Raw genomic sequence first — 22160 nt, forward strand, 5'->3', positions numbered from 1 at the left:
GTTTCAAAAAGCATTGCATAAACTATAAATTCTATACGAGATTGAGAGAAAAAGGGAAAGTTTTTTTTGGATATAAGCATTGACGTCACATCATTATCAAAATGTGATATTTCACGTATTGAGAATATTTTTCCCCTCCCCCCACCAAAAAAAGAAGAAAAAAAGAAAAAGTTGATTTTCCGATTCAAAATTTCCATTATAGATTATGTCACGTTGACACCATGCTGCCATTATCTAAAAACGAACATCTTATTTTACGTCATCAGTTCGAGATATCCTGCTCTTGAGACCAAGAGCAAGGCAAAGGTTCTGAAATGGCCGTCTTGACAAATGTCACATGGTCGCCACGTTGTCGTTATCAGCAAATAAAAGACTGTATCGAAACAATAGACATCCTATCACGTCATTGCAATGATATTGAGACAAGAAAAGATACAGACGCACTGTACTGCTGAAGTCACGTTGCTGTCATGTTGTCGTTATCTCTGGAAAAATTTGTATCGAGGTAAGATTTGACATCAACACTGCACACATGTGGCTCAAACACAGAGAAAAAGGAGACACAAGGTCATGATCTGATAATGCTTGGGTCCCAGCCGGGACCCGGCCGGGCTGTCTGTTTGCGGAAACGAAAAATTAAAATGTATATCAATAAATATGCACAAGCTATGCTCTTGAATAAATTTTGGTACGTTTTGTGCTTTTTGTTGTCTTTTATATCATACTTTTTGTTCCCAAACACTACCCGGCCGGGCCCCGGATTGAAAATGTGACCCAAGCATAAGTGATCGATATGTGTACAAGTATGTGTCACGTTGACATCGCGTGTTATAGCTGCCTAGACTCTACCAGGCCCCGCGAATGGCTGGAAAATAGTAGAAATTGGCCAAATAGAGTGAATAGTATGCTGAGGGAGTCGGCTACGGAGAGAGGGTCCAATATGCCATCCACAAGAACTGCAACCTCTATAGCGGACTAACTTCTCATGTTATCCGTCTATTTGGCAAATTTCTACGAATGTTCCAGCGACCTGTGGAGCCTGGTAGAGGCTAATAGCTGCCGTAGATGACTAGTATTTTATATAGACAGGACTGCATCTTCATGTAAACAAAAATAAAAGCTCAAGAAAACTATTGCTACATAATCGTACAAGCAGAGTGGTGTTGGTGTTTATGGTGGACTTTACACCTAACAATATTTAAGGATTTGTTCTCTGCTTGTCTAAAATACATCAAACCTCCACATAGGGATCACCTCGCCATTTGGGATAATGTCTTGTTTGTTTCATTGATTGTTTGTTTGTTTGTTTGTATTGCATAACAGGTAAACCGCCTCATGGCGTAACACAAACTGCATTTATTTGATCCACTCACACCGGGAAGGGCCCCTACTTTTGGTGGTTTTTTTCAACCCGCTAGAGGTGTGGCTCTCTTCAAACACGGGACCTCAATTTAATGTCCTATTCTAGGGACGTCCCTAGACGAAGCTAGGTACTAATTTTTACCTGTCGAGCAAGGAAATAGGTGTTTTTTTTAGTTTTTACGTCCTATCCTCGGGACGTCCCTAGCCGAAGCTTTTTACCCGAGTCGAGCGAGGAAATAGGTGTAACGTGCTTTTCCCAAGGGCACAACATTGAGACTTGTCGGGGATTCGAACTCAGTACCTCCAGGTTCTGGGTCAACAACACTAACAACAAGGCCACACGGTGCCACCTCTTGACAGACACCTCTCGTCTGACATGAGATCCAAGAAGTCTAACCTTTCAGCACAGAACAAACCAACCGGTGCATTCCTGTTCTATTTTAAGCACAAGGTGCGACAGATTCTTCCGGTGTCTGGTCTAGGCGCGCCAGATCTCAGGAGACTCTAACATAGCAAAAGTGGTTTACAAGGATAGATAAGGTAAATAGATTAACATGCAAGCATACGTCATGCTTTTTTTCTTTAATTGGATTATAGTTCTAGTGGTATCAAATCATTTTCAAGTTCTCGGAAAAAGCAGAGTTGAATTCTTTAAACAATGAGTGACTTTATTTGTGAATATACAGATAGGGGAAGGTTTTGCTCTTTTGTTTATTTGTCTGTTTGAGATATTTTCACTACTTCGTACATAAAGACCTACACGCCATTGACATTCCCCATTATAATTTCTGCTACTCAAGTATATATTCTCAATTAATGAATTAAGTACATCATCTCAAACTTGAAATAAGGACACAAAGCCATATTTGTTAATCGTTTTTTATATCTGTATTGCTCGTCCTGTGTTATTAAACCATGTGTATGACATACAATATTGCACGTAATATAAAGTCTAGCATGATTCAAACCGCCGTCATCGTTCACATAATAACAGTAGGTACGCGTGAATGTATAACTTATGTAGAAAGGCAATGTTGAGTTATCACATGTACTTGAAATAAATAGCTTACTTTGTAGAAATAAATTAGTAATGTGTAATAATAATAATAGATATCATGTTCTTTAAATATGAATCAATTGATATTTACATATATGATATGACACGATGTAATATACCATTATATTATACAGCTAACAAAATAACTTATTGGAACTTATCTGGAATTTCCAGAACAATGCTACATAAATGCGCTATTGCGGCTCAAAAATAAGTATGAAATAAACACATTTTTCCCGTATTTGTGATAGCGATTAATGAAAATTGTACATGATAATATTCCATCCAACATTGTTGATTACATATAACTTTAGAGAGGTTTATTTTGCGCTGTGCCAAAGTCAAAGATACCCACAACGTTTTACAAAACGCCCTGGCAAGGAATACTGATTGTATCTGCATTTGTGTGTTCTGCTTTTAAGTCGTCATCCACAGTGACGAGGGTTGCCACCTGTTTAGATTTAAAATGGTTTCTACATAGCCCTGGTGCCAGACTGTATAACGGTTGGCCCTAGGAGAGTCAAAATTTCCCAGGGGGGCAAATATGGATGTTGGCCCTAGAAGCAAGGAGCTAGCCTGTGTAGGCTCTGAAAATATCCAGGCTAGTCTCTTGGCTACGCCTCAAGCGAGTCGACGTAATTCAGGTATGTGAAAGCAGACATCGTATCAGATTGATATCAGTCATGTGCCTGTCCTATACCATATCCACAACGCAGCCGAATGGAAGAGGTACATCGTGCATGTCCTCGGATGACCCGTCTAGATCTGTCGGTCCGGAGACCGTTAGGGCGGGGATGACGTACATGGGTGGAGTCGGGGGTGGCGCCAGAGAATTCGGGCTACTCGTTCCGTCCCCGGACGATCTCCTAGTCAAACTGTTGAAGTCTAGAATGAGCTCGGGGCTAGCGCTGCTGTGTACGACTGCCGACGTGATTTCCTCGTCGTGCTCGTGGATGGTGACCATGGGAGGTTTGGTGTAGCTGGCCAGGGAGCCGACGCTGGGTTCCCGCCGGCCGCTGGGCGACTGCCCGGAGGAACTGCTGGCGCAGGTGGAGGTGGTGGGGAGGGACGAGCCCGAGGCACGGCGCCTGTTCACCTGTGGAGGAACAACACAAACGGCTTAGACTTCAGTGCGTTCAGTGTAAAATTCATTTACTTCGTCTATAACCTATTGCATTTACTGTTAAATTCAGCAATTTACATCTTCTACAACCCATTGGGTTTACAGTAACAGTTCTTCTACAGCCCATTACTTTTACTGTGAAATTCGTTTACTTTCGTGGTGGTTTTATTTCGCGGTAGAAGGGAAAATGAAGTTTTCGTGGTGTTTTAAATTCGTGGTTAAAAAGACAATGCATTGGAAACGCATATAAGCGGTGGAGAGGTCACCGTGAAACCGCGAAAATAAACCCCCCGCGAACTTTTAAAGAGTTATAGATGTCCATAACACAAGTATGACGAAAGAAGTGAGAAAAAAAGACCGCTACAATGACAGAAAAGAGTAGGGTTACGCCCCTTCTGTACGGCCAAAACCAAACGCCCGCTGCACTTGCCAGCTCAGTGGTGCTGGTGTGTGCCGATGTACGTGTGTCGGTTTACCAACTATGTGGGCTCTAGAGAGAGATGCTGTGCCAAGTTATAGGGTTGTTAAGGACAGGGCAGTTAAGGACAATGTTTTCCGTCCGATTTTCCATCTAAGCGTGTGGCACTTCATGACGGGATAGGAACTTGCCAGAAAGTTCAGAAGGAGTTCAATATTTCAGTGGTCTGGGGTCGCGACATTGACATGTACAGGATTTGAAGCACATTCAGTTCCGACTTTCAACACGAACTTATGCGCATATCAAACTTAACCTAAACAAAAAAAAATGCTAATGCTCAACTCATAAGCATTTGAATTTACGCACAAGTGTGATAGGGCCCTAAAGTCTGTGTTTTTTCTCTGACCTGTAGCTGGTTGGAGTCGGACGTAGTGGTCAGCTCTAAGACCCGCTCCCTCCTCCCCCTGGCCGTGCAGGATGTCCGAGCGAACAGGGCCTGGAGCTGGTGCCGCATGACCCGCGAACGGAACACGTACACCACGGGGTTGACCGTACAGGAGGACAACGCCAGGTACAGCGCCAGTCTCTCCACCCAGGACGGGATCAAGCGAGGCTCGCTCAGGGTCGACTCCAGGACCATGACGGTGAAGTGAGGGATCCAGCAGAGCAGGAAGGTGGACATGACCACCATTCCCGTCTTCGCTGCGATCCAGTCGTCCCGGATGTGTGCCATGGGGTGGTCGGACGCGTTGGACGCTCCTCTACCCCGGAAGGTTGAGCGGATGCTTTCAGTGCTGGACCGTCTCTTCGGAGTCCGAAGTCCTAAAAAAGGGGGAAATGGTTATCATTTATTTTTATTTATTCAGTTGTTACAATTTCATTTATGAGTTTGGCTGCTCATCATGCACAGCAAGGCTAATGCCTTATTAGTCACAATTGGAAGCTTACTGGCTTACTGGCTTATTTTTGCACTTTCGGGCGTCACCCCTACGTGGCCCTATCTACCTTGCGGCTACCGGGCTTTCTTGGGGTACGGTCGGGCGCCGAGATTTTCCTACCTCGGAGTTAAAATCAACCCAGGACCCGGTAAGAAATAGTCCCCGTAAGCTTATCGTGAGAACACCGAGAGGGGCTTTACCTGTGACAGTGCTGGAACTCGGCTCAGGGAAGACGCTGTTTCTGCGGGCCCGTGCCGTAGTCTTCTGCGCCGCGCGGTAGATCCGGCTGTACGCGCCTGCCATGATCAGACAAGGCAAACCGAAACATACCACGGCAAGGAAGATGGTGTAATACCTGTCAGTTTGCAAGAAGAACAACGAAACTGTAAATACGGAGGTTAGGACTGCGACTAGCGCTCATAAAATGATTATCTACTGATGAAGAACAAACATAAAATGAAGCGCCAAGTAGTCTGGATCCCAGACTGTTTCCAGGGCCGCTGCACATACCAGCTTCTCAGCGTCTCACTCAGGTATGGCTGGGGTAAAATTGCCTTGGGGGCATGTCGACCTTGGATTCGAGGAACTGGTCTGTGTATGCCCTGGAAACAGTCTGGTATCCAGGCTAGCGATAGCCTGGTATCCAAACATATCATATCTCCCGAGTCCCTCTTTGCGGAGAGGACAGGATCCGAGGAGACTCGGGAGCTATAATAGGCTTGGATGCCAGGCTATCGCTGGCGACAAAGTATCCTAGATGTAAGACTTTTTCCACATTCCAGCTGTATAAATGTATAAATAGTACAATTTCATTGTGGGCATGTAGGCCCTGGAAACATTCTGGCACCCAGACTGGCGAAGTATTCACAACTAACCTGTCAGTGCGATTGCTGGTCTCCCACACGACCGTACAGGAGCACTTCTCGGCTTGGTACTGGATGTGACTCCACCCGGCTACCGGCGGCACGGCCAGGCCGGCGGACACCAGCCACACCGCCGCCATCATGTACAGGCAGCGAGACGGAGTGATCCTCATGGCGTAGTGCAAGGGCGCGATGATGGCGCAGTAGCGGTCAAGACTGACCAGCACTAGTGTCCAGATACTGGCTGCGAACAGGAGCGTGGTCAATACTCCGGCCACCTGCAAAATATAAAAACGTGTAACAACATTAGGCATAGAATAACTTTGCATGACAAAAGATAATCAGAAGTTTAGACTTATACGCATTAGTTGTGTGCGTGTGTGTGTGTGTTTATGTTTGTGTGTGCGTGTGTGTGTTTATGTTTGTGTGTGTGTGTGTGTGTCTGTCTGTCTGTCTGTCTGTCTACGTGCATGATAACTCGAGAATGCCTTGATGGATTGTCTTGATATTTGGTATGTGGGTAAGTCTTGGTGAGATCTCAAAATGATCAGATTTAGAACCAAATAATGGTTGTAAAGTTCCTGTAGCAGCAAACGATTAAGAAAACGTTTACGCGTAACGCTGATTCAGTTTTGACATAAGACCCAGTAACACTTTGCGAATATTGCTGAACCATTTGAGTAGCGCAGACAGCAGACAACGTTTCCGTATGGATTGGATTTAGTTGGTCTTTAGTTAGGCAAAAGTTCAGAGGGCGTCACATGCCTCCACTGTCCTTACTTCTGCATTTATTTCGCCTATAATATATCAAACCACAACTACGACTGCTCACGTTGGTACGCCAAAACCCGGTCTTGGGGGGAAGCGATACCATTCTTTGTTAATTTTTTGGCTGACAGAAAAAAAGCGATCTATATCAGACGACACGTCGAGTTGGCGGCATTTCTATCGTTCTATTTTTACCTTGACACATCTGCTTCTGATACTGCACTGAACTCGCACGCTTTGCATGTGGTGCCGTGATGTATATCTTCTCTGCCGTTCTGTGGCGGATTTGGACGTTGGAAGTGTGTGATGACTGTGTGATGTACGACTACGTATTACAGCTAGCTCTGTGTGGCACGCTATCGTCTGTACAAATACACAGCACCACCTGTTCATAGTGCCGTGTGTCCGGAATACTCGTCCAGCTTACGCCTTAGAAAAGGGCCTGTATGCTCTTTTCCGTAACTTAGCGAAGGTAGACTATCTTTTATTCCCCGTAATTCGTAGGGGAAGCCGTCTTAGAATCGTCTTAGTCGCGTAATTTGTAGCAAAGCGACCAAATTCTGCGTAATCGCCTCCCTTGATTTTAGCATAATGCGTAGGTTTTTTTCTCGATTCATCCGTTGTCGGGACCCCCATGCAGACCCTCTTAAGATAGTTGAAAACAGCGATTTGAGTCCATTCCAAATCACTGTGCGGATGTTTGTTGCTATTTCTAGTATCAGGTCAGGTTGCTTCCTGGTATCGAGCTAGTTCGGAGAGCGTACGGACCTGTTGTTTCGATTAAGTTCACCATACTTCTGCAAACACGCACACATTGTAAATACATGAAACTATATCTGATATCTTGTATTTTTGTGAGCATCTATTTCGGGCGGCGTTTTAAGTACACTTTAAACTATGTCGTAAAATTAAAACATAAACGAGTCTAACACCAATTCGTTCTAAACTACTCAAATTATCACAAGTACAGGTTTATTTAACTGAGACCAAATCATATCAACAAATCCATTTCATTTCATATTTTCCACTCTATAACGTGAAGTGCAGTCAATGAACTTTCCGCTTGTTTCGCAACAAATATTTTTTAATAGTTGTGTAACCTGTCTATGCCCTAACCGTCGCTGGTGGCACCATGGTGTTACGCTTGGTGGTGTGATCACTTGGACCAATGGCGGAAAGGGAGGTCCTTTAAGACAGTGATTAGAACAGAAACAAAACAGACTGTTTTGATCGTATCAACTTGATTTATCACAGAATGAAACGAATCAGTCTTTAGCGACAGTCGTAAGTGTTGTACAAGAGCGATAAGCTAAAATATGTGATCATCATTTTCCGCCTGCATGTAACGACTACTACTTTAACGCTAGTTCACCATTAACCTGAACGATTTCTGGTAACACACAAAGCTGGCAAAACAATAAACCATCATTTCTTCCTGTTACATGCCAATATCATTGATTGCCTTTGTCATTGATGCTACACATGTTTCATTCCTTCTCTAGTGCTGTCGATACAAAAACATTACAATTTTGATACCCCGTTTGTAAAAATCCCGGTTTTATGATACACAGCGGATTTATGTGAAATAGCGTTACCACCAAGCTGACCAAAACAGCTCATTTCTTCTCATGGCCCATCCTTGACCCGGGGGTGGGTGTCATGCAATTACTCTTTCATCAAGGTTCTGACAGTACGGTCAGATCTGGATATCCCTTAATTTTTTCCTGCTAAAAATAGCCCGACCCAAATACCGGGGGAAAACTAACACCACCCCCTCCACATGTGTCTCTACTGTCAGGTCAATGCACAAAACAGGGGGGGGGGGGGTTCAAAAACAAGGTTTGGCTATGATATAGTCTGAATCTTAATACTTTATATGGTATGAATGTTATTCTGTTTTCCTAACTCTGACAGGCTGTATGATGTGTATCCGGAATAAAAACGAATCGATGATGCTCGCACACCATATTGATTTTCTACGGCGAATAAACTTGCCACAAAATAATTCCAGTTACGTGCTGGGTGAGGTTTTCAGTCAAAAGCTAATTATAGTTTGTTTTGTTTTTTTACATTGGAAAGGTCATCATTGCTTTGATCAATACGATAAAAGCTATTCATAGATTTCTTTAACATGTTTTTATCTTTAAAAACTTGTTTGTAGACATACTGACTGTCGACTTAGTATACGACTATTAGTAAGTAAAACTATCGTTTTTTTCGTCTTTCTGTGTGTGGTTTCTCAAACTTCTAACTAGCATTTCAAAAAGACATTTCGTCAACAATTGCTGAAATCTTTGTTCGATCAAACATTGATAGTAACTATTTAAGTCAATATATCACTGTCAGGGAATACGTGACAAGTATCGTCTATTTCGCCATGTATCCTTTGCCTAGCATAATGCTGCATCGAATGCATTTTGTGCGCTTTTCGCGATTCAGAGATCATCTTACAATGGTGTTTTTAGGAATGAAATCAGCAGATGCCAAACGCCTATGACATTTTGAGGAACAGTTATGTGTCTGCCTAACTATGCACAGAAACAAACTTGAATAGATCCTTTTACTATTGTATAATTAAGTCACGGGGTACCGTATCTAAGGTAAGGTCACCTTGGAATTTCGATTGTTCTATCTCTTGAAGATGTTTTTGTATCAGAACTTATTAGGGAAAGTTGACAGATCTGGAACGTTGGCCTCTTTTTTATCCACTTCTGGCAGGGGTTGCGTAACTCCTAGCCTGGATGCCAGACTCCAAAACTCTAAAATATCTATAGTGTGGCACACTATAGATATTTCAGAGGTTGGGGGTCTGGTATCCAGGCTACGTAACTCCGGAGTTTACAAGCCTAGCGACACTTTTAAAAAAGAGGAAGGTACGCCACAGGGTGCGATGGCCCAAAACTTCACCTCAATTCTTAATTCTCGATGCAAGTTTTACATGCAGAATCTAAGACTCAAAGAGGCACATGTTAGAACATGTGGCTGTGAAAACGTTTTGTTGTTCCATAGTCGACAAGGCCACAGATCCCTGCCTCTCCTAGCCTGGATACCAGACCTTTCGCGCGATGCGATGATAAGCCCTTTTGGGCCGGGAAGACCTAGTAGTAGGGATAGAGTTGGCACCTGGGAGCGCTTGGCAGCCGAACACTGATGGCTAGCTAATTAGTGGGCCGTGTGCTGTCTGTGGCGGCGGCGCGAGTTGCTTCCCGGGCCGAAGGATTAGCGCCAGGAGCGCGCTGGTCTGGCACCCAGGCTATGCCTCTCCAAGCCATGGAGGCCATGGTGAACTTATCTTCAATTCCAGGGGAGCAAATCTGGTATTCAGCGCCGGAATGTAAACCTTGCTAACATGGACGAACGACTTTCAACGCAATCGAAGAAGGACCCGTATCTAAAAATGTTATTTTCATGACCATATGTTCGCGATACCAAGGATGCTCACAAAACATGGTTCCGGGCATGGTAAACGTGTATGCCTGGGTAGAAATTGTAATCTGGCAGAATCACCGATTCTACCGGTAGAGATCCCTGCCGACAGAGACTGAGGATGGTAAGAATATGTCGGGGTGGTCTCTCATTTATAAATCCTAAATTTTATTTCAGTCCACTGATCTAAAGTGACGTGAATCGAAGTTGAAAAGTTCTGTCTTTTAAAGGAATATCTTTGATACAGACTCTGATCGGGATCTTTAAGTCGATTCTACTAGAGAGCAATGTCTACCCTGACATATGTACAACGAGCAGCAATGGGAGGGTCCTCATGGGGGGTCCTGACAACGCTTTACGCTGAGCTCAGAAGAACCCCTTCATGTATTACGCTAAAATCAAGGAAGGAAAGTATACAAAATTTGGTTCCCTCGCACCGAATTACGTGAATAAGATGGCTTTTCCTACGGATTACGGGGTATCAAAATAGGCTGCATACACCTTACAAAAAAGAGCACACAGACCCTTATTAACCACGTACGTGTTGTAAACGAAGTCACGTATTGAGTTGAGCCAAATCTTGTTGAGCGTCTCAGAAAGTTCGTATCATCCTAGGATTTGTGACTTGAGCCTGGAACCTACGACCCAGGAAGGACTGCAGACACACATGGTGACACGTCCAAGTAATCTACACTAGGACTTAACCGTACCTTAACTCGCCAAGTCAACGTTACGTCGCTGTTAGGAGGAACGAAGACAAGTTGATTTCGAGTCCCCTCCCCACGGGACGTCTTAAGACCTGACAGAACATCTTACGTGAAAAGGTTGGAAACACCTGGACGGGCTATGGTTGACCTAGTTTTTGTAACATGACACAGACATGGACCTGTGTACTGATACTGAGGAAAGGCAGAAGACTCTCGGGCCATCCACACTGGCTCTGGTCCCTGTCAAACATCAGAACCTTCCCACGACTTTGCTCCCGACTACTTCCCAACTAAGGTCGGCGCTGGGTTGGGAGTAGCATGGAATCCACCATATTCTAGCTCCAGTTCACTCCTCTGATCGCAACCAATCAGAATATAACTTTCCGGCTTTAATTTTGGGAAAATCAATTGTCGACTGTAGCAGACGACTCTTAAAGACTATCACCCTCGCCGACCAACTCACAACCACTGATGGTCTTATTCACGACTAACTCCCAACCATGGTCTGGAGAAGGTCGGGAGGCCATGGTCTTCTATGTGCGACAGGGGCTTCACTGTGAAAGGTCTGTATATTTTTTTCCTGCAGATGCCAGGGATCTTACCAAACATAGCGGCCAGCCAAAAACAAGTTAGCGGCGGACCTGTTGAGCCAGACGGGCACTGATTGACTTTTGAGGTCAATGTTGTTAGTGTGATAGAAGCTATGTCGGCGCTTCAAAGACTCGTAGAGAGAACTTGCAACACACCAAGAAGGAATTCCCAGCTTAAGATCTGAGCTACCGGCTAATCTTGCAGTATAATCTAATTACGATTTCCACCAATCATCACATTGTATCATAAAGCCATACTTATTTGATTATATGGATCTTTTGAGTACCCCAAACCTAATGCGCGCTTGCGAAGAAAAAAAATTGGGGCAAAAAAAAGGTTTGCCTTCATCATGACATCTAAGTGGCGAGGAAGGTTGAACAATTGACTGAAGGCACAGAACATGGTATACCAAACGATGAATTCTTCATTTCTGTTCTTTTACATCTTCGTTGACTTTGCAGTAACAATGCAGTTGGAAGACTTAGCTTATGAATATATAGTATCTGTTTTGCTATGTATTGTTTGCAATTTACGGAGATACATTTGCTCATTTTGCAACTTCTTTGTACGATTTACAGTATCGTCGAAAGCTTTTTTTCTGGAAACGGACAAAAAATTGATGTCATCCATATAATCAAGTCAATGTGGCCTAATCAATGCAAACAAAAAGTGCATGAGAAGAAATACTGTATGTACAAGCTTGCCAATGTATCTATGGTAGAGAAATAAGACGGAATGACTTCAGAACCGGTGCCAAATGCTTGGTACGATTCTTTCCTTGAAGTGGGAGGGTCTTAAGGAAGCAAAATAGATACAGTATTAGTGTTTAAGACTTACTGTTACGCCTACAGACTTAAAATTCTTGAGACTTGGGAAGTTGGGAGGAATAACATTCTCGTTTTCTTGCGGTCGCGACGGACATTACTAGAACTTGTGGATTTAGAGACTAAACGTTTTTCCTCTCTATTCATTGTGAATAGATATTCCGTTTTTGCTTGAGTTTTCACTCTTTTGAATTTCGAGAAAGTCATTATGAAAGTGACACTTATTTTTTCTTCACTGAAATAGAAGAGTTGGGAGGAGGATAGGAACGTTAATGGGTTGGACATATCCCCGTCCCACAAGGGCGGCAACCGCGCTGAGATTCACAATTTGACAGGTCGCTCAACGACTTTCATAGATTTTGCATGATATCCCAATTATGTAATCAATTGTTTACACAAACCCAATTATTGTCGCGGCGAGGCCGCAGCGCAATCGCCGTCAAGTGGAATGGGAGCCTTGAAGATGTTGTACCGAGGCGAATGAAGGATTTTGCCTGCAATCTTAGCGTTCCTTCCAAGTCGAGAAAAATGTCCAGTTTATCTTCAATTATGCTCGAAATGGACATTCAAAGAGCCTTCTTCCATGCCGTAGTCTACCTTTGTGAACATTTCTACCGACAAACCTGAAGGTTTCTCTCAGTAGAGACGAAATTCTTAACGTTCCTTCCAAGTTGAGAAAATAGACATTCAAAGAGCCTTCATTATTGCAGCGTCTACTTTTTATAAACATTTCTACCTGAAATCTTAGATGTTTCTAGGTTTCTCTCAGAAGAGACGAATTTCTTAGCGTTCCTTCCAAGTATTAATAAAAGAAAATGTCCAGTTTATCTTCCATTACGCTCGGAAAAGACATCAAAAGAGCCTCCACTAATGCAACGTCTACTTTTTATGAACATTTCTACCTACAAGATTAAATGTTTCTAGGTTTCTCTCAGAAGAGGCGCGTTTTTTTGCGTTCCTTCCAAGTAGGGAAAAATGTCCAGTTTATCTTCAATTACGCTCGAAATGGACATTCAAAGAGCCTCAATTTATGACAAAGTTTACCTTTTTCTAAACAGTTAGTAGGTAGATGGTTTCTCTAAGAAAAGAGATTTCCTTGCATCGATGTGAAAATTGGCACGGTCGTCATGGTACAGTACAGGTCTGGACAGACAGACTTAGCTTGTCCTTCGCCTTTCTGCGGAAGGTACTTCGGCTTTGAAATGTATATGTGTATCTTAATAAACACGTCTGTTGCGAATGTTGTCTATTCTATTTATAGACAAGATCGTCAGTTCTGTTGGGTTCATATCACAAGACATTCTGGATTTGGGAAAGTGGAAGTAGAGGTTATGCAGCCGCTTGGTTGAAGAACAGCAATTCGGCATTGAAAATCCGTTCTACAATATTCGGGCATAAGAATCAAGCTCATCAGTTTGTGACAATGCTTTGGAACGTTCCAGCCTGCGGGGTTTTGAGCTTCCAATTCGATGTGGATTGTACAAAATTTTTCGCCGACGGCATTGTATTGCTTGTTGTGACAATCTATTTCAAGAGTGAAGACATAGCCACTCTACATCTGTGTCGTCGTAACGTGTTCGAAATTGTAGTAGTACTTCGGTGCTAAAGGCTTCGTTGTCCAACAGCTTTTCGTGCAGTCCAACTGCTCAGACATAGTTGTAAAGGTTCGAAAATGTACAAGTTGTACGGAGATATGAGCATCGTTGTCCAACAGCATTTTGTACATGTACAGCACAGTCCGACCACTCAGACAAAATGAGTGATTTGATTCCCTAAAAGGTGCCCCGTGTTCGGTAGAAATGACAGGTGCTCTCATCGGAACTTCTACAGACTACAGGTCGTGCTGTTTCCAATACTAGACGAGCCCATCGGAGAGCTGACCCCTTGTACATTTGTACATCTCTGTGCCTGACATTAGGAAAAAACTCGCCGGAAAGCCCTCTCGGCCTTGGCCTGAGCCCGGCCTCTAACTCTTTCCACAACCAAACTCCCGGGAGAGAAGGCTTCCGCATTACATGGGCCTGTTTCTCGGTCAAGTTCATCGATCACCTAGGGTACTGACGCAAATCTATACCCCAAGGGTAGAGCTGTATCTAATTTAGGGATAACCCTAAGATGCGGATATCTTTTTGTGTCTATTTTTCAGTCAATAGGCTTCATCTATGTGTGTGTATTTTAGTCGTATTTTAGTCGTAAACGTCTCAGTGTGCTTTGCGAAAGTTTGTATTGAATTATGTATATTGTTCAGTTCCCAGGGCTAACCCTTTGTTAGAGCCTTCGGCTAGTTGGGTATTCCTGCCTGTACTTTTTTTACAGCCAAATAAGTAAATCAAATAAAGTCAAATCTATGTGTGGATCTGTCTCTCTAAGTGTGTGATGTCACGGACGGGCACGTACCTGGCACAGCGCGTCTCCGAAAATCCAGCTACGGGCCATAGCCGACACCAGCACCGACGGAGTCACGAGCAGCGACATGAGGAAGTTCGACACGGACAGGTTCAAGACGAAACGGTTGGAGATGCTCAGAAGGGACGGCTTCTTGTAGAAGAGAGCGAAGACGATCAAGTTTGCGATGACTGAAGACATGAAGATGACGATCATGAAGGTGGCTTCTAGGCAGGTTAGCCAGGTAGGGACCTCGCCGGCAGCTCCCGTGCCTGCCGCGGTTTCATTTGAGACTAGAAACGTCGCCACGTACGACGTCGTTGCCATTTCTCTGCACCTGAAGTCGCTTCAAGCTGATCCTGTGCTCCTGAAATCGACTAGAACACAACTGATCCCTGCTGGACCATATGTGTTCACCTCTTGCCTCCGAACTGTCCTTGTCCGGGGTGCGATCTTCCGCCTGTCTACGTGCCGCGGGAAGAAGAGTCTTTAAGAAAGCGGCCTGCTGAGCCGTGGAATGCTGAAGAAATATCTCTCCTCCCTTCGAATGCTACTCCCACCTCACGTTTAAACCGTGTCCGCCTCTGGGATCTTCTCTCTCAGCGTGCTCTGTTCACACCCGGTGTAACCGTCAAAACGCAGGCTTGTTTGCGGTGTGCACGACTGGTCTCAAGTCGAAATAAACAGTTGCGAGCGGAGCTGACATGACCTGGTCGCCATGGCGACGTCCGGCGGTGTGTTGTGACGTGTCGAAGCTGCGCTGAAGACTTCAAGATGTGGTGTTTGCCGCGTGTTTCTCCCACAGGCACTCCCCACACACGCGTGATGACAGCACGGGGCGCTAGGCGTCGCGATCACTGATAAGAAAGGCTCCGAGGAGGGCCCTAAAGCCTTGAAGGTTTCATACAGTGATTCTACAATCTTAGCAGGTGCCAAATGGGCGTATCTCAAACAGTGCCATTGCTTGTACCACCAAGGGATTTCTATCAGCAAGGAAGTCACGGTATATTTTTCACTGGCGCGAAAGTTTGTTTGCTTGTTTATTTGTTGGTTTGTTGGTTCGTTCGTTTGATTGCCTACTTGCTGGCCTTGTTGGTTTCTTCCCTGTACAGATGACAACTGAACATTCTAAAGATACTGCGCGTTTCCTATGTATTTTCGTTCAATAGAACCGCTGCCTGGAAGCCATGAGGATTTCTCCTTGTATGGAAGTCGTCGATATTGCGGTCGAAAATGAAGAAAATGTTTTATTACTCGCTTGATGGACTGAAATGAAATAAAACAAAACGAAAAAGGGCGACAGGTATTTTTAAGAATAGAAACTTAAAAATCAATATCAATTTAGTATGAAGAAAATACAATCAGTGTTGTGACAGGTTGAAGTATGAGTGTGCCCAGAAACGTGTCCCATCCGAAAGGATAAATTTGACCCTGCCAAATATCTAGCCCCATCAAGCGGCTCCCCCGTGCGCTCAAGGTTATATTGCACCGTTATGTAATCCACACACCTCATAGCATTTTGCAAGGGATTTATTTTATTGACGGACAAACAGGAAAACGTACGTTGCATTAGTTCAAGATCTTCTTGTTTTACAAAATAGGATTGAAATTTGGACGTGCCTGCTCTTCGAAAAGTGACAATTTTACAGAACATGTGCATGCTACATTCGACGACATATAACACCGTCGGTTTGTTTGTGAAACGTTTCAAATATTATCATTCTTGATTATGAATATGGTCGAAGTTTCGTAAACAGAGCCTCTAAAATTCAAACCCCTTTGCGAGCCTTTCACGATTCCTCAGTCTCGAGGAGACCGACATTTGGCAATTTGACGGTCGATTTTGCCACTTTTGTGGTCACGGCCGGGAGCGGTACTGCAGATTAGGCTGTGATAGGGTATATCGTCCCTACTTGTCGAAACGTGAATATAAGCACGACATTAGCCTCAAAGCCTATGAACACTGTCATAAACAAGCCCATGTGTCTTCATATTTATCTAGAATGGCCTTTAAGACTTTTAAAAACACGACTTGACACAAAAAGAATCGATTGTTGGGCGCCTCGTCGGGAGCTCATGTAACACCCGGGCCGTCCATGAAAGCGCCACCTACATTCATGCACACATTACTTCTTGTATTCAATAAAAGTTATGGATTAATGCAGTTTTATTATCCGTTATCCTTTAATAACTTTGGCCTTTTACTCAACTCTCCATCTGCATATATGGCGTAAGGGACTGTCAGAAGCCCGGTCCACACTCAGAAAATATTACGATCATTCGCCCCACATCTGCTTGGAAATCAGGTAGGTTGTGTTCTTTTAAAAGACGATGTAGCAAAGTAGATTCTATATTTGTTCTTTCGGGGACCATTAGAAAGGCTTCAGTGTGACGAAAATTGCTGGTAAAATGTCTTAATGGTCATGCGCATTTGGCGCGGTTTAAAAGAAACACTCTATCTATGGCGGACTGAAGTACTGCAACAAGAGCTCTTAGCGCATTCGTTTAATCACACATTTACGGTGCCGCAAAGTGACATATAGTCACTGATAGCTAACAGTTATTACACAAACCAAACGCGCTGCATCAACATTCCACTCTTGGGTGCCGAGAAAGAAAATTGTCCGTGTTGTCTATAATATGTACGTAATTATCTTGCTGCATGTCTAATCTGTCCTTTGAAACTTCATACTTCTTTTACATTCCTTTCAGTAGATTATTTGAAAGAAAGCCGTTTTCCGTTGATTAACAAAACAGGAGATCACATCATACCAGGCGCCATACCTACTCAAACCGCTATATACTGCAATACTAACATTACACGATAGATGTCGCTGTGAGACCGTATTCGTAGCCGTCATCTTTTTCAAAACTGTTGGAGAATCCATTGTTCTGTATGTCAAACTGTATAGAAACATCGTCAAAAGTCCCTTTTTGTGAAATAACTGTAGAATAAAGTTAATCATCGCTGATTTACTAATTCAGGTTTTTACTGAAAAGACAAAACAGTTGTCTCGAATGTTTCCAAGGAGGTCATATAACCTATAACCTCATTGATCCCCCTTACTGTAAAAAAAACAGTGATACTGGTACTGATATGCTTTAACTATAAACTGTAAGCGAGATATTTTCATTCATGAAATGGTCACCTTTCTGCTGCGTGAGCTGTTATCCTAGGAAATTCTTTTTTCCCCTTGCAGCAGAGGGTATTTTTTGTATTGGCTAATCCCACTTTTTTTGGAGTGAGCCCTGCATGTATAACTCCAGCTGCAGGCGTTATCTTAGCTATTACGTGATCATGCCCCAGGTAAGTTTGACAGGTGCGTCCGGAAATGTTGTCTAAACACTAGAAATAAATCCCAGGTAAGTCTGATAATGGTCGCCTAAAACATCAAATGCCTAAAAAAACCATTAACAGAATTACGTGGAATTTATCGCCATTGTACGGTAAATCCCACTTTTCCTGTACATAGCAGCGATTGAAACAAATGGCTGTATACATCACTTGTCAATGACAACCTTATGGACAGGATTCTGTTGAAATGGATGAGTTGAAAACAACCAAAATGAGCATGAATGGGGAATGTGAAAATTCCCTAAGATTTGCGTGCACTAAGTTACCGATGGCTGCACGGCTAAATCACTGGAAAAGCAGTTATGGTAACCGTTGCTATGATCAGGGTCCCTTCAAACACGTTTTCTCTCTGTATATCATTGATAGAAAAATATCTTTACCAATTATCTTTTTGACATTCCGTCATATTTTTGCATCTATATGTCTCTGTTATGAGGCGTGTACTGATTGAATATACGAGTCGCAAACAAACGGAAAATTAAGACTTGATCGCGTTTTTATTTCAACATGTCAGGATGACTTATCAAATCTGAAAATGCAAGGAACTGAACATGACATGTACACATTGTACGTCACGGCATTCGCTTTACTGTGCACAAATACGGCTGATTATGATTGACATTACATGCATTCCCGAAAGCGTCACACATTACAGTTTTCATTTCAAACTATATGTCGAACTTTCTTAGTTGAGGTATAAGCCGAATATCAAATATGATAAAGATGACAATGCAAGTTACTTACACGACTTATAAAAACAACAGCGGTCAACACAGGTCGATAAAACTGCTTAACTGCCCATGACCACGTCACTTCTTCAGTTATGAAGATATTATGAAAATTTAGAACTCCATTTCCACTCATGTGTAATGACTGTACTACCAAATTACATGATTTCATATCTAGAAAGAACATAACATTTCACAAATCTAAGCATACATTTTTTTAACAACAGTAATAGAATAGAACTGATTCTCCTTAAAGATCAGTGTGATGACTTAACTACAAAATTGCACAATTTCATATATAGAAAGAACATAACATTTCACAACTTAACGCATACATTTTTAACAGCAGTCACAGAATAGAACCGATTCTCCTTAAAGATCAGTTTACCTCGCTCACTCGTTGTCTTCCCGCTGCTTCAGGTTTTAACAGCAGGCATCTTCACTGTCCTTTAATTTGTGAGGCTACGGAGACCACATTTAGACGGTTCGAGCTCTGTGTGTTTCCGGCATTCTCTGCCGCTCTTCGCCTGACTGCCCATTTTGACAGATGTCCAGTCCAATTGTCCGTATTTGGCCAAGCAGCTCGCACATCTCCAACAACCTGAATGTTCACCACTTGATCATTCGATGACCACCCCAAATTTTCACGAACCGCGTTGGCGAGTCGCCGCGCCCTGCGATGTGCAGCTTCCCGAATCTTCTTGATTCTGAGTGCGTAGATGACTGGATTTATGACCGAATTGCAGAGTGCCATCAGCATCCCCCAGAATGGCCTTTCCTCTATTTCACAATCTTTATTTGCAAGGCAAAATGATTGCTGTGCGGCCTCGATGCAAATAGGCAGGCAGAAGAAGACGAACACCGCCGCAATGATGATAACTGTCACCTGCCTCTTCAAGCTGCTTTTGATCTGCTGGTGTTGTCTTGTCGTGATTCGTTGTTCTCCGCGTCTTGGAGCGGGCAGATCGTCTTGGGGTTTCTCGGGGGGTCTGGTTCTGGAGACGCGTCGCTTGAGTGCGATGAAGACTCTGACATTGATGAAGACCACTATTACTACGGCCGTCGACAAGATGGTGGTGATCAGGATGGTGTAGCCCGCTGGCACGGATATACAGCCCTCTATGTAGACATATATACAGTTCCAGCCCATGAGGGAGACAAGCACACAAGCGCACAGGCTGGCCACGCGATCCCCAAACTCACGGCAACGTGACGCCTAGACATGCGGGTCTGGTAGAATATCGGGTGGAGGATGGCCAGATAACGGTCCATGGACAGGAGGACCACGCCAACAGCTGATAAGACCAACATCAAAAGGAAGCTACAGACAATGCTCAACATTCTAAGTGGGCTCGGCAGTTCCAACTGGAAACCGGCGCAAAGGAAGAACGAAAGCAAACCTGCCAGGCAGTCCGTCGTAGCCAGGTTTGCCACGAACAGGTACATGGGTTTGCACAGCTGGTGATTTTTCAGCACGGTGGACAGAACCACGCCGTTCGTGAAGAGAGCGACTGTCCCGAGAACGGCGGAGGCAATCCCGACCTTCCTGTTCTCGTCCAGAATAGGAACGGGGAGATGGGAGCAGGCAGCTAGTGCCAGGTCGTAGTCCATCTTGTTTTCTCGGTACCAGCGGAAACACGGCTTGAAAGTCTCGTACACCGTGGAATTTCCTCCGGTGAAGTTCACGCTACTGTAGTTCATCTTGCCGATGCTCACTGAAAATAAGTATTTTGACTATCGCAAGAAACGCCGATCTGTGGTGCTTTCCACCTTTTCCGTAGATAACTACCTCCGATAATCTGTCGGCGGCAACACCTGCCAACTGGGCACGCACGCACAGAAAATGTCACCGTTCGTTACAGTACGTCAGCGTTACCATAGTTTCACACCGCCGACCGCTGGCGTCACCATGACAACAATCACCAGATGATATGCTTTTCATACATTTGATTAAGATGTCAAATCAGGAATGCTGTGGTGTTGAACAATATCATCACTCAAGATGAAAGATCCTCATAGCAAACATCCGTCCTTTTTAAAAACAACTTAGGACACACTGGTTTTATTATATGGATGACATCAATTTTCGTTATTGCCAAAATACAAAACAAACAAGTTAAGGACAATACTATGAATCGTAGAAACCTAAAGCTGCAAAATGAACAAGCATAAGGCTATTGACAGAACCATCCTGTCAGCAGTATCAAAATTGCATTGCTTACAGTGTTATCCTGTCAACAGTGCATTTCTTCTACTGTTGACAGGATCATCCTGTCCATAGCCACTTCCAATGAGCACTTCCAATGAGCAAATATGTGCCGCAAATTGCAAAAACATATCAGGTACTAAAAGTCATACATGTACAATGCCTCATTTTCTATCGCAAAATGTATTTCGAGCCTTGAGCGAAGGTTTAAGAAAAATTGAGCAGGAATAAAGTATCTATTTCAGTTGTAAAAATACCGTATAAATCTGTCATTTGTAAAACCTTAAGAAGCTTCCTGAACACTTGAAACCTCAATACTGAAGGTAACATTTCTTTTGGCCCACCTTTTTTTCGTAGGCTTGAATCGATTTTGCAGTGCCCAGAGGATGTCATCCACATAATCAAATCAACATGGCCTCACCGTACGCTCTTTGTGCGCGACTATAGAAAAGTATATGAATGCAGAAGACGCTGATGATGTCTCAATAGGACGCACACGTTTCATCCACCCACATTAAACGTGAGCATTGATTACTTCGATTCAACTATATCACACCATAGTTGTCTTGATGTGAAAGCTACCTAGAGGTTAAAATCATCAATCCTATCATTTATCATCAAAGCTACTTTATAGATATAAAGTGATTGTATCTCAAGGGCATGTATAAAAATAATTCCTCAAGACCTCAACGAACAAGATTGCCGCGCCAGAAATGTTACAATCTCAGTTTAAGCCCCAACTCAGATATGAGATAAGTTGATTGAAAATTGCAGTGTTGCCATTAGATGTAAAATGATACAGATATTTATTTTACGTTCTAAGTATAACCCATCTTTGGACTTCTTTTGGTGATTATACACATGTATTGACAGATGATGATGCATAAACGTTTAGAGCTTATAATCTTATAAAGCATACAGTATCGCGATGCAGTTTTTGTGAGCTCCTCCTCAACCGACAGAATGAAGTGCCTAACGTGTCGGACGAATACCGAACTCCGGCTTCTGGAGTGGCAGCTTCTTTAATTGTTGAGTCTTTTAAAAGAATATGCAATGTGCAATCAATGCAAACTCCACAAGGCAGTGATATCAGACGGACTTCCATACTTTGGACACTTTGTGATATCTAGGCAAAGAAGATCAACTGATATAACTTATCCAAATGAGGGCTATATTTGCAAAACAAATTAGAAGCCTGTACGATACGTCTGTTGTAAAGATTGGTATCATTTGGCGGAGGTACGAAGTCTGGGAACCCTTATTTTCAGATGCATTCTATCCTTCACGTCAGACGTCAATGATACAGGAATATTCTAATAACTGTTAATTACTTAGTATGTCCCTGATAGAAAAATGTTATATTGAAATGATATTGGCGATATTAGACGACAAACGTTCAATTTGCATTC

At 43.3% G+C, this 22160-nt stretch overlaps 1 protein-coding gene across 1 annotated transcript; it reads right to left on the reverse strand.

Annotated features, from left to right (window-relative positions):
- Nucleotides 1-2724: 2724 nt before the first annotated feature.
- On the reverse strand, nt 2725-15183 carry LOC136441093 (G protein-coupled receptor 161-like). The gene is made up of 5 exons (XM_066437257.1): nt 14475-15183; nt 5774-6039; nt 5099-5253; nt 4367-4782; nt 2725-3515 (listed from the first exon to the last, which is right to left on the reverse strand). The coding sequence occupies exons 1-5, from the start codon at nt 14787-14789 to the stop codon at nt 3114-3116; spliced, it is 1554 nt and encodes a 517-aa protein (XP_066293354.1). The 5' UTR covers nt 14790-15183; the 3' UTR covers nt 2725-3113.
- Nucleotides 15184-22160: the final 6977 nt, after the last annotated feature.

This window comes from Branchiostoma lanceolatum, chromosome 1, assembly GCF_035083965.1.
Source record: "Branchiostoma lanceolatum isolate klBraLanc5 chromosome 1, klBraLanc5.hap2, whole genome shotgun sequence".
In the NCBI taxonomy this organism is placed as follows: Eukaryota; Metazoa; Chordata; class Leptocardii; order Amphioxiformes; family Branchiostomatidae; genus Branchiostoma; species Branchiostoma lanceolatum.